The sequence below is a fragment of the Bemisia tabaci genome, chromosome 6 (genome assembly GCF_918797505.1).
Source record: "Bemisia tabaci chromosome 6, PGI_BMITA_v3".
In the NCBI taxonomy this organism is placed as follows: domain Eukaryota; kingdom Metazoa; phylum Arthropoda; class Insecta; order Hemiptera; family Aleyrodidae; genus Bemisia; species Bemisia tabaci.
This window is the reverse complement of record NC_092798.1, coordinates 4,425,832-4,439,302: the sequence shown is the minus strand read 5'-3', so window position 1 is coordinate 4,439,302 and position 13,471 is coordinate 4,425,832. Positions and strand designations below refer to the sequence as shown.

Here is a 13,471-nt window from a genome sequence, read left to right as displayed (position 1 = left end):
TTGAAATTAGGAAACTTTTTAAGGATACATGTTTCCTTAAATTTAGGACAAGTTTATTTTCAGTGCAGGAGGTGAGCGCCGGCGGGTCCGGGCGGGTCCGGGCGGGTCTCCGGATGGGATCCTCGCCGGAGCTGCACGAGCGGCGATCGCCGTTAGACGCCTCGACCGTGAGAAGCAAGTCGCGATGAAAATAACTCGGGTTCCCGGGAACCCGGGTTCAGCGGAACCATTTTGAGGCCTTAGAAGATTCACCTCAAGGCTTTATACAATTCACCTCAAGGCCTTATACAATTCACCTTAAGGCCTTATACAATTCACCTTAAGGCCTTACACCCAGGCACCCACTATGACGATTAAAAAGTAAAACTTACCTTACTCATCACGAAACTCTGACTTATGGTGGGCTCCCAGACAACAAAGCTCTTACATGCCACGATCATTTCCGATTGAAGTAAAGCAAATCCCCGGTCCTCCGCGATACCGCGGATGGACCGAAATTACATATGCGGACCCTTAACTTAAATGTGCGGACAATTTAAGGGATGAAAATTAAAATACAAATTTTTCTTAAACGCTACTCCGCATATGAATTTACGAGTTTTGGCTCTATGGGCCTAAATGTCAATCGTCATGACGTGATGAGAAAGGATTATGTTCAAAACAACAAATTTCGGAGCTTAAAACTGCCCTTCTTGTCACCTCGTTGAAGGAATTTTGAATTTGTACCGCAACCCTGTTCGTGTATTTGCTCACTATTATGTGTATGTAGTTTGTAGAGGGCGACCGGATATAAAGGTGGCCTCCTCTCATAACGCAGATGCACCCTTTTATTACAACCTTACTTATTTTCAGTATCTTTTATTTTAAAATTTAAAAGTTCGTTTCAAAGAAAACCAGCTGGGAGCCTAATCGCGTTTCTCGCGAAATCTTAAAAAGTCTAAAGGAAACTTAAATCGCAAATACCCATGGCATGTAAGAGCTCCGTTGTAAAAATACCGCATATTTTTGTCATACTTAATTCTATTTTAGCCGTATCGTTGTAAGAAAGTTGGAATGAAAAGCTATGCTTTTTTTAACCGCTCAGTTTTAAGCTGTGGGATAAGATGAAATGTGACAATGCAATTCTACCAAAACTTGCAGTTGAAGTCGCCATATTAGTCATAATTTCAATGTATTCACTTTGAAATATTTGTCTAGATTCCTTTATCTTACGCGAGATTAATTTTTTGCCTTGAACTGAGAATGAATTTCAATTTATATTTCGTGGCCATTCGCCCTGAACATTTTTAAAGTGTAAAGATACATTTTTCAAGAGGAAGGTAAAAATCACTATTTTATTGGAACTGATCCGTTGAAGTTCAGGATACCGTTGCCGCTTGTTCTCATTTTTTACGATTCTCGGGTACTCGTATCCATAGTACTGCCGTGCTGAGGAAGAACGCCGTATGTGCCTTCAGACGTTGCCATGTCTGCTCCGATAAAAACCGAAATTACTGGGAAAATTGTGAATATTATTTTCTCAAATTTTCAGACAATTTTGTACACAATTTACTCTGTAATATCTGAAAATTTCAAGGAAAAATATGCATGAATTTTGTCAAAAATACAGGTTTTATCAAAGGAAATTGGGCAAACTTCCGAATGTTCATACGGCGTTCTTCCTTAGCACGGCAGAATAGTATTCGACGGTGAAACTACCAAACCACGTATCTCGTTTGCGGTGTTTAAAAATCTACGCTCACATTTTATTTTTTTGAAGTAGACCAAATCAATATCATTCCTTGAAATTTTCACAGAATTTTCTCCGCACAAAAAGGAAAAATCACAGAAATTTTCAAGACTGGATGTTAAGTAGTTTTTCATTTAAAAAATAAAGTATGACAGGAAGTTTGCGACGTCGCAAACCGAGATACGTGGTTTGGTAGTTTCACCGTCGTATTGCATTTTTAGATCTTCAGAGATCCGTAGTTGAATACTGCTATCCTGCTTACCGTGCTCAATGAACCTACGTCTATTGTTGCTCTCATCATTGTCTAGATGGAGCAGTATAATTTTTCGATGCTCCTTGAAATCCCTTTTACATCACCTCAAGAGAAATGCACAAACTGCACAGCCCACAAATATAAACACGATAGAATGAATACTAAAAAAATTAGAAAAGTAGGTTTTGACGCTAGCGACTGATTTTCAGCTGCACAAGAAACCATAGTTATTTGGAAAATCTGATCCTAGATTCTTGTAAAACGACTCCCAAAATTTCCGGACAGCATTTTTCGTCGAGTTGGTCTCACGATTAGTTTATCAGGAAGGATATTTAGTGATTTTGTGTTTAAGTTTGCATAAATGCAAGTACAGCTAATCGGACCTCAAATCTTAAAGGTAATGACTCGTTTCGAATGCCTTAAAACTGTATTCAGTTGTGAAACCGCCCCCTGGTCATCTATTTTGACAATGGGGATTTTTTTTAATCAGAAAAGGGAAGGTAGTCCACAGATAAACTTACAGGCTTTGTAGAGGTATGTTTCTATTCTTATTCTGCCGTGTTAAGTGAAAACGCCGCATGAACCTCCAGGCGTTGCCAAATTTCCTTTGCTAAAACACGGATTTCCGGGTAAACTTTTGAATATTTTCCCTCCAATTTCTAAAGTTCCTGAAAATTTCAAGGAAAAATATTCATAACTTTCCGCAAAGATAAATAGTTTATCGAAGGCAATTTGGCAACTCTCGAATGTTCATACGGCGTTCTTCCTCAGCGTGGCAGTATTTGTACACAAAGATATGTGATTGTCCACTGGAAATGACAGGCTTGCATTTTCTTCTTCAGTGAACGTCGGGTCCTGCAATCCAAAATCTTAAAATAATTCCCCCCCCCCCCCCCCCCCCAATAATGAAAGCGCTCTCAGCATTTTTCTTTAAAATTAAACGCGAGTGCAGTATGTTCCATCACAATTAATTAAGCGCGCGCATATTATGTCTTTTAAACAATGAAGTATCTTAGTTAGTTAACTTTCAATGCTCTCTTTTAAAGACTAACAATAAGTATGTAAATGAAGAGATGAAAATTAGTGCGATTTGATTTTGCACGTTGAGTATGTGCAAAACTTATCTAATCTGTACATACTGAAAGAATATAATGGAGGCATTCGGATTACGTTAGTTGCATCATGCCACTTAAAAATAAAAATAATAATTATAATAAAAAATAGCATCTCCTTTCACGTCATTACTCTCAATTCAGATCGCGGACGAATATTTCCCATTGTAAGAACATAAATGTCACACTCTTTTTCCTCTAAATTTGATCGAATGTATAAACATTTTTCCAAATGAAAACTGATCTTGAACGAACCTAAAAGAGATTGACATAAGCATAGGTACTTTTAATGGGGGAAATCATTTACTTTCTAGCTCCTTTTTTCCCGAAAATCATAGAGGTTATGCAGGTCTGTTCTGAGCCGTAACATTTTTTTATAAGTGCTCGTATTTTTTCCGTCATGCAATTTTCTTTTTTGTGCCACATGTACTATGTAGCTCAGATGTTCGTTAGGATCTTTCCTTAAGTAGTAGCTTCACTGACGCAACTGCACTTCTCCCAGTGATCCGTTGAGGACTCATATTTACACAGATCTGTTAGAGTCAACAATAAGTAGATGCTAAAGTCTTAACATACACTGTTAAAAATTATTCTGGCCTGAGTGGCCTGAGTGAAATGTTATGGAGCTATCCTGCCTGGAGCATCGAGTGACAAAATTTTGCGGTGAGTTAGATAGCTCGCTCTGGCATGGGAAGCTCCTTGTAGCATGTGTCACTCCAGGAAAGACAGCTATATGCTCGGGAGAGATACTTTCCACTCAGATTTAAGATACTTAAGAAGAAACAGAGCTATAATTTTCTGCGCATCATCAACGCGCATTGACCGTTACAATCTTATTCTGGAATTCACGACTGCGACGGCGTCAGTCTCCAGCCAGTGGCTTTTGCGTGAACAGTGATTAGTTGCGACTCGTGAAGGTGTACAGCAAATTAAATTTTGTTTGAAGGCTTTCCAGGCTAATACCCAATGGATCCCATACCAAAGTGTTCGCTGAGTTCCTAACACGACGGAAAATAAAAATTCGTCCTAGTAGAATAGCCTACCTCCAGGAATTTTGAAAACGCCGGTAAGGGCAGCAGTTTTATGAAACTAGGTTTAAGAGGAAAAATACATATTTCGTACCATTATACTGCAAAGTTGTATCTCTTTCTCTTTTATCGCTTCATTCCTTATCGCTTGTTGATTTGCATGTGCATGGTAGTTTATTTAGATTATTCCCTATTTAAAACCATCATGTTGCTTCCGTTAATGGATTATTTGCTTTTAGTTGTACTTCCTTGTCAAGTATCTGTAGTTTCCTTAGTGAAAGTTCGTTATGCGTCTGGAGATGGCACTGTATGCCGAAAAACCTCAGGTGTATTGAATAAAATTTTGCAGTATAATTCTACGAAATTGTCATTTATTCTTTTTAGCTCGTATGATACTTTTGGGCATCAAAGCCTGATTATAAGGGTATGGCGTGGCGTCCAGTAAAATTAGAATTCTGTTATCGTGTATATTTATTTTTTAAGCTTACACTGAATTTATGTTCACAAAATACTTAATATCTATAAAACTTTTCTTTGTCTAAAAGCGTTTTCGAAATTACTGGAGACAGCTGTTCAGCTATGACAAATATTGATTTTCCGTCGCGTGTTTGCAACTCAAAAAACACTTTGGCTCCGAATTTGTGGGATATCGGCCCGAAAGTTCCTCAGACATGATTTGATTTGCAGTACAACTTCACATCTTTTCAAAAAAAAGAACATACATTGCAGTTACAGGTGGAAGGGAAAGGCAGAAGAGGGAGGGAGGAGAGGGAGGGGAGGGATGGGAGGAGGGGGGGAGGGGAGAAGAGGAGAGGGAGGGGAGGAGAGGGGGGAAACGGATCGGGGTATGAGACGGATGCCAGGGGTAAGGGGAGGGCAGTCGCCAGCGACGCAGCCCGTCCTTATGCCTGAGTTACTTTAGCTCAGCATTTCCATACTTACGTCGGAGATTTTCAACTCCGTGGAAATTGGCCCTGAGCGATGAGTGACTTCCGAGCGACTTCCTTATATAGGTCGTGCTCTGAGCTAATTTTTTTTAACAGTGTACGTATCCATGGGCGGAACAAGGACTTTTTCGTGGGGGGGGGGGGAGGATCAAGGAGTGTACCGGAAAACATCCCACTTAGGGGGTTTGCAAGGTCTCCGCCAGTTGGTAAAAGGGGATGAAGGGATGCTCCCTTTTAAATTTTTGGAATTGAGATGTCTTAAGAGGCATTTTAAATCGTAAAAGTAAATGAAATACAGTTGTAAATATGACAAGAACTAAGGGGCTATGCCCCCTGGTCGCTACGCGGCCCAACTCATAGAGGGCGCTTCGCGGTCTCTCAGGACCGCTTCGACATAAGAACGACCAAAAAAAATTCCAAGATTTTTATACTCAACCCTCATTTGTCCCATCTCTTTCGGTCGGAACGGATTGGACCAATATTGAATCGAATAAGCAAAATCGGCATTTATTCCAAACTTCCTTAACTTCAAACGCCGAGACTGAAACGGAACGGAGCGTTTCGTCGCTTTTGGATAGTCTATAGAAAAGAAGCACACCTTCAACTCTCTTATCTTACCCTACTAACGCGTCAGACAAAGATTCAACATTTCCCGCTTGGTTCAATTTTCCACTAATTTTGAAATTCCCACCATTTCAATTAAAGTTCGCCCCCTTTCTACGCTCACTGATTTACTCTTATATAAGAAAACTTGGGTCATATTTCTAAAATATGATTACAGCGAGCTCATCTAGGAACTATCGCCTGTCAATAGCCGCAAAATCGTGGAAATCGGCCCAGTAGAAGGCTCAAACGAACTGTGACAAAAAATAAACATTTACATGATCTAAATGGGAAATTTCGCAACTTTACCAAGTAATACAAAGAAACGTGGGTCATATTTTCAAAATTTGAATAGAGCGGGCTCATTTAGTGACATTTGTCCGTCGATAGCCGCAAAAATCAAGAATATTGGCCCTGTAGAACGCTAGAACTAAGCGTTACCAGATACCTATGCAAATTTAGGAGGCCTCGGAGCTTATAGCATAGATGTCATGCACTTATTCTGTACTTAAATTCCTCTCAAGTGCACCAAGTAGAACTAGAAGGGTGCAAGGTCCCGGCTTTCCTAGTTGCATCTTTATTGCACCCATTATGTGCAATTTTCCTTAACAATTTTCCGAAATCTGCGGTGATGTTTTACAGTTTTTTGGAAGCTACCTCGAGTGTCTCTTTGAAACAATCTGTGACTATATGTGAAAGAACGAAGGAAATTCACAGAAACTCTAAATAAAAAAGGTGTGAATCAATTTTTTTCTGGAAGAAGAAAAAAAGTAAAACAAGTTCTGAAGAATTTCGACGACGTTCGAAAATCGATACTTTCAGTTTTGTTAGTTACTTTATCAGTTGTTGTTTGTTAACGTTATTGGAAGGATTCGCGGTTACAGGCAGTGGCGTGGCGTGCTTTGCGATACATCGATTGATCGGCCATTTAAACCTATGGAAAAGTATCGATAAACAGGGTGCCGCAACGAACACCTTAATAATCGATTCTTTACCACAGCTTCAAATGGGAAAATATCGATAGATCGCAAAGCACGCCACGCCACTGGTTACAGGTAATGAGGCTGTTGAAATACGAAGTGTAGGCAGTGGTAGTGAAACGCGACTTCGCATTTTTTTGCATTCAGCATCGTTTTACTCAGGAGTGTACTTCATTTCGTATACCTATTGATAGTAACAAAACGTATGTTGCTCGTTAGTCAGAGGCAACTCTAAGGTTCATCAATGCTTGAACCGGCCCTTATTAGGTGTGTTTTTCGGTGAAAGGATTGAACCGGCCCCAAATTACCGTTTATATTGACTAGTCCACAGGAATTTTTCTCGGTCTACCTTTTTATTCCCGTCGTCAGTAATAGTTTTTGATCAAAATTACTGTTTTCACTCGATAAATTTATAAATACAAAGAAAAACTTCGAAAATTCTATTGCTTTATCAAGGGGGGGGGGGGGTACGAAAAATCAATTGTTTTGTTCTCCGCGTAACTTCTCGGTGGCGTGACATGCTTTGCGATTTATCGAATGATCTGCCATTTAAGCCTATGGAAAAGGATCGATAAACAGGGTGTTCGCAGCGAACACCTTAATAATCGATTCTTTACCATAGGTTAAAATTACATATCAGTCGATATATCGCAATTTACGCCACGCCACCGTAACTTCTGTGTATAAGAACTTAGGGATTGCTCTCACAGCCTGGCCGAAATCACTGCACTGCGTGCGGGTAGAGACGAAACAGACCGTGAGAGCAATAATTGAACGGGTTATTTGAAGAAGGAATTTTCACCAATTGAGCTATCGATGGAGTACAATTTTTTAAGGGCGGAATTACCTCACTTCCGAGCGATTCTACCCAAATTGATCTGTAAGATTTTATTTTTTTTTTTTTTTTTTTTTTTTTTTTTTTTTTTTAACATTTGAAATCTGCTTTAGTGGAAAAAGGGCCTATTGTTCAGTTCCACCTCTCCCAGCGCAGAGTACTTTTTGATGATAAAAACTACGAGTAACGGAACCAACTTTGATTTTTAACTTTGTTATTGAACACTCACGCTACTTGATACTTGATTCTTTCATAGTACTGCTAAAATGGCAGTACTGAGCGGTTTGGTGGATGAAGAGCATATCCATCAAAATTTTAAATTTGTTAATACTCGCATCCAATCTTCCCAATGCTGCTCGTGAGACCGTGGTTTTAAAACAGATGGCATGTAGAACATCGGCTAATTTTTTAATCAGAAATATGAACAATTATACGAGAAAATAATTTTTTTTCGTGTTTTCTCGAATCTTAACTTTTGGCGGTCACGCCCTTCTTCAAATAAACCGTTCAATCCACGCATTATCGACGAAAAATTAGCTGGTGATGGGTCTTTGAATGTATGGCTATTTTTATCTCCCAGGAAATCTAGTAACCAGCACCAGATTCCTATGAGTAACCGTGCGTTGTACTATCTACTAGCTGTATGGTTACAATGATCGGGAATGTGGTACTGGCTACTAGATTTCCTTGGAATCATTTAATACATACATGTAATATAGATACTCGCACATACATATATCCAGAGTGTCTTATATCCACCATTCCATAGACCCTTTTATCCGAGTGTGTAAGAACTCCGGAATTGCATTCACGGCCTGGCCGAAATCGCTGCACTGTGTGCGGGCGGAGACGAAACAGGCAGTGAGTGCAATAATTCGGCAAAGTCAAAGTCAGTAGGACATCGGTCTTTTAATGAATCAAACACGAAAAAAAATGAAATTGCTGATGTAACAATTTTGTAGTTCATGTATAGTGTCAGACGTGTTTCAATGTAGATTTTACAATAAAAAAATGCCAATTTAATCACTCTCATGGTTAAATTAGCTTTCGGCAATTGTAAAATGTACAATTGAAACATGTCAGACATATTTTTCTAACAACTCAATTGATCAATCAGCAGTCAACTTTTTCCGTCGAATTAGAATAGGATCTCTTCTGACAGGACATAATCTTATAATTATAGATTCAGTCGGACACGCTATCGGAGGATTGTGGTATCAGTCTATTCGTCGCTTGGCTGACATAAGGGCGTAACTACACATTGAGATGAGCCCGGAAAAGTATTACATTGTATGTAAGACAGGGTTGATTGCAGAGTGTAGTTACGCCCTTATGCCAGCCAAGCGACGTATTAAGTACATCAAGGCTGACGCCGCCGCCCCCCCCCCCCCCCCCCCGAAGGAAGAAGAACTACCGCGCTGTTACTTAGTACTGCTGTAATTTCCCTAGCATTCCATAAGTTTTCTCGTTTTTGCTACACATCGCTCAGCGATTACTAATGTGTGGATTGCCTATCCGTCAGGGGCTGTCGGCGGAACTTCGTAGTGGGCCCTAGGTTCCATCCCTCGCATTTCTATGATGAATTGGACGTATTTCTGCCAAACGGAATGGACCACTAGACAAGGTACGAATTTAAGCAATCTGATACAAGTTTCTTAACCAGAATTTTACGTAGAATACGATTTGCACCACGAAAATTACTGAAACCAACTCCTAACGAAGATATTAACGTTTTTATTTCACATCGGTTACTAGGAATTTGAACTGCCCGCTCACAAGAAACTCAAAGCTCTACGTGAATCGAATCGCGCACTACAACGGTTTCAGCAAGCTTCTCAATCCAGCAGTGTTCATTTTCCACCATGTGTTGTTCAAACTATCATCAATTTGCTACAGCTGAGCCAAAGCGTCAAGATTGAGGTTGCCAGATTTTTATATCGCAGAGACTGTCATGATAATGTTTAGCGCGCGATGTGAAGCACGTAGAGCATTGAGTTTTAATGAGCGAGTGGTTTGAATTCACGCATCAGGAATCATTAAATATCTTTGTAAGGAATTGATTTCGGTAATTTTTGCTGTGCGCATCGTGTTTTACGTAAAATTTTGGTTAAGAAACATGTATCAGAATGCTGAAATTCGTACCTTGTCTACTAGTCCATTATGTGCATCGTGACGTGAGTCTTGTTATGCATATATTCTTATGGGTCTCAGAGCTCATGCCTTGACGCACGTAGTTCCGTTTGGCAGAAATACGTCCATTTGAGAGTCATCTTAGACACCATTTTTTGCGTTGTAAGGCCTTGTCATGCCGAAGAACGATATTTTCTTTGGGTTATCCGCCGATCAAAGACAATTTTTTTCTTTAATTGATGCAGCTATGCTTTCAGTTAAAGATCGAGCCATGCCCAAGTGTCCTCTCAAGATCGTCAATGTTGCGTTTTTTTGACGATCAATTTTTATGAACTGTGAAAGGAAAGAAAAACAATAAATACATCTACTTCCTAAAAATATATTTTTTTTTGCAAGCCAATCTTCGTACGTAGCAAGTTCAAAAGTCTGTGTCCTTGAAAAGGTAGAAAGAAAAAAAAGTAAATTAAAATGGAAGGGGGGGGGCAGGGACAAAATGAAATCTTTTACTTACTTGTATTAATAGACTTGCTGATTCTCGTGTCAAAAGGTTTCTCATGTATTGAAGAAATATTTCTCGCATTATCATGAATGGGGGGGGGGGAGCTTCCACCATCTTTAATTCTAGTAAATACTATTGGAAACACTATCAGAGGATTTTTATGGATCTCTGGTTTCGACACAGAGTTTTCATGCGTCTCTAATCGTGTCATTGTATTTAACTGGGGTGTTTACTTTTCAAGACAAATGAAAGCTTGAATTTTCGTGCAAAATTGTTCATGAAATTTCGGAAAAATTGCAAGATTTAGAAAAGTAAGCTGTACCCAATTTACAGATTCTTTACTTCAGTGCTCTATTACAATGAAAATAATGTCCGAAATTTACGTTCGTTGTTGAATAATCAGTTTTCCTAATCAAAGTATTTGAGGACACCAATTTTGCAATGTTGTCATTTTATTTTCTTATCATTAAGTCGCTATACCTCTAACTAGTCTATCCGTTTTGACTTAGTGCCTATAACAATAGATTAATTTCCACTCCCTCAGCAGGAAATAGTCGCTAAACTCGTTACAAATCTCTTTGTGAGCTTTGTTGCACTTCATCAAGGTATTCTTTTTCATCTGCGACGCGTTTTTGGATATTTTTCAATGGCGCGAGTGTTTTTAACACCTCTGTTAGGTTTCTCCATTTTGTGTTAAGTTAAAGCTTTCTTTTCTTAATTAATACGAGAGCGAGCATGTAACTTTGAACTAGCGCTGATTAAAAAGCTACCCCAGGTTGGGTGGGTTGCATACTCTTGCTCCTACAAAATATGAAATATTTCACGTTGTGAAACTCGATAAGATATTTCACGGGATTTAAAATCTTTCCAATATTTTTTGCCATTCAAGGCACCCTGTACTTAACATGCCTATAGCCAGCAGGGGCTGTCTGCTGCTTTTTCTCGAATACTGCCACCGTATACCCCATTTTCTCTCATGCTCCGATTTACGACCTTAAGTCGCCGAGTTTGATCCACACGGACCTCTCCTCTCCAAACTTAGGATGAAACTCTGAAGTCACCCAAACGTACTGTTAACCGGTCGCGGTTTCAGCTCTTCCAAGCGTTCGAATTTGATTCAAATAGTTGATGTGGTCATTAGTTAAGGTCATCGTTTCCAGTCCAGGATCGGCTGTATCCAACTCTCCTCGAAGGTTGCCAAAACTTATCTATTTTATGATGCTATTTTGAGGGCTTCCTTTTTCTAGGTTATGGCGCTGTTTAAGAGACGACTATGAATACGACTCTAAGGCCGCTTGTACGTATCAATTCCAAAAGGAGCTATGTCACAATTGTAACACGCACATAGTTTCTTTTAGCATAAATTCGTATTCCTTGTCCTTTGGATTATCACATTTGTTCTAAAGCACTCATATCTAAAAAATTCATGAAAATCAATACGTCTATCAAAAATACATTCTGTGAAATTTGGCAACGTCCAAATGTGCACACGGCGTTCTTCCATTAAACAACAGAGCGGACAGAGCCGACACCGGCCCCGAGCGGTTCTGGCGCGTGAAAAATCCTGCTCTCGCGTTTCGGCCGTGCAAAATCGTTGCTCCTGCCCGTTTTTCGGGTGAAATTTAACTGGGCAAGCCGCCCGGGCGTCGTTGTTTTGATTTATTTTTTAACGCTGGATACCGGGATTTTATAGGGCGCGGAGTGTCCCCGTTCCGGTCGCCATCCCTCGTTCGGCCACCCGAGCTTCCGAGGGCCGATCTTGTTCAATCCCTGCATTGGTCACAGTCCATAACTCGAGGACGAGGGTCTCCTTCCACGCACTTCAGCGAGTGGCTAGCACATGTCGTTTGCCTCTCCCGACTCCGCGCTTCTTGTTGTATTAAAAATGTATTTATACGTATTTTTTTTTAAATCGTTGCGTTTTCTGAATCAATGTTTATTGTTGTTTAATGCGTATGAGTTTAATTTGCTTGTGGGCTTTTGTTGGCGCACTTGACTTCAAAGTTTACTTTCAGCCGCTACTGAACTGTAAAACATGGGTCACTGAGATAAAATTACACCGGCTTCCGGAGGTTTGAAAGCAATTCAGCTCAGTAAATGTATAACTTATTTATTCAATTTTTCACATTCTGTATTCACAGTTTTCGCTCTGGACATGCAAGTGTTTAAATCGGTCAGCTGCGCTTTACGAGAAATCGAGTTTCCTTGAATTAAGTAAATTAGCGAAATTCACACACGAAAAAACTCCAGGCGTGGATTGAACTCATTTAGCAACTATAAGAATCGATGCTATCAAAAATCTTGATTAAAAAAAAGGAAAAAATATTGTCTCGGACTTCTTGGAAACTTATCGCGTGTTGCATCGACTTCTAATTTCTACGAAGCCCAGTCTTCCACCGGAAACGAGTTATATGTTAGGACTGACTCCAGCCATTGACACGTCAATCGTTAAAAATATACACTGTCATGTTTGATATAAATTATACGCAGTTCATTTTATTATCTGCAGGATGTTTCATCGAGTTGCAGAATCATTATCAGTGACTGATAAGAGTGAGAAACTCTGCGTGGACTTCGCTTTCGAATACAGTAATCAGTTGTTTTAGGTACACATAACAACCATGAATATCGTCCTGTGCATCATACTACCGTTTGTGGCGGCTTTTCTGTCAACCCATCAGGAAGATATCTCCGACTCTTCAAATGTAAGTGTAAATACAATAACTGATCATAATTTATTTTTTTATTTATTTAATTTTGGTTCTTTCATTAGTTAATCATAGGGGAGACCGGGGCTATGTTGACCAGATTTTTTGGAAACTTGTGTCTGAAGAAACAGAAGAATAGAATGCCATTTCTTTAATGCTCTAATCCTTGAGCATACAGTGTAAAATTAAAATCAACTGAAAACATTGTACAAAATACTTTAATTTTGTGAGTCTCGTGCGTTTTTAAAAGACAATTCATTTTGGTCAACATAGCCCCTGCTTGGGGCTATATTGGCCACCCCCGGGGCTAAGTGAGCCACCTGTAAGGAGGCTATGTTAACCTTGTTCAGTTGATTGTAATTGCACTTAAAAAAGCTTAGTATTATGCCCTTACACTTATCTTTCGTAATTTTTGTAAAACTCAATACCTTTGGAGCTGAAAATTTAAAAATAAAAAAAAAATTTGTAAAGAACAGTATCAAATTCAATAAGTGAGTTGGCGTGAAAAGCAACTTAAAAAATAATAAGAAGATCTACTTCTCCACTAAATAGGGTCGTTTTAAACTCAAAGAAAATGGATTTGAAACCTTACGCAAAAAAAAAAAATATAAAATGTATGTTTTCTTAGTAGGTCAACATAGCCCCAG

At 39.3% G+C, this 13,471-nt stretch overlaps 2 protein-coding genes across 3 annotated transcripts in view; one reads left to right on the top strand and one right to left on the bottom strand.

The window, feature by feature from the left end:
* The window catches only part of Klp3A (kinesin-like protein 3A), a gene marked incomplete in the record, with an annotated part of 479,268 nt that overhangs the window by 338,873 nt on the left and 126,924 nt on the right, over positions 1-13,471 (bottom strand).
* The window catches only part of LOC109032644 (uncharacterized), a 131,932-nt gene that overhangs the window by 102,808 nt on the left and 15,653 nt on the right, over positions 1-13,471 (top strand). The window contains exon 2 of one of the 2 annotated variants that reach the window (XM_072301269.1): positions 12,626-12,821. The exons of the other annotated variant lie outside the window; for it this stretch is intronic. Within the exon in view, the coding sequence (XP_072157370.1) occupies positions 12,738-12,821 (84 nt within the window). The 5' untranslated portion in view covers positions 12,626-12,737. The remainder of the gene's footprint in view (positions 1-12,625; positions 12,822-13,471) is intronic. 2 annotated transcript variants of the gene reach the window in all.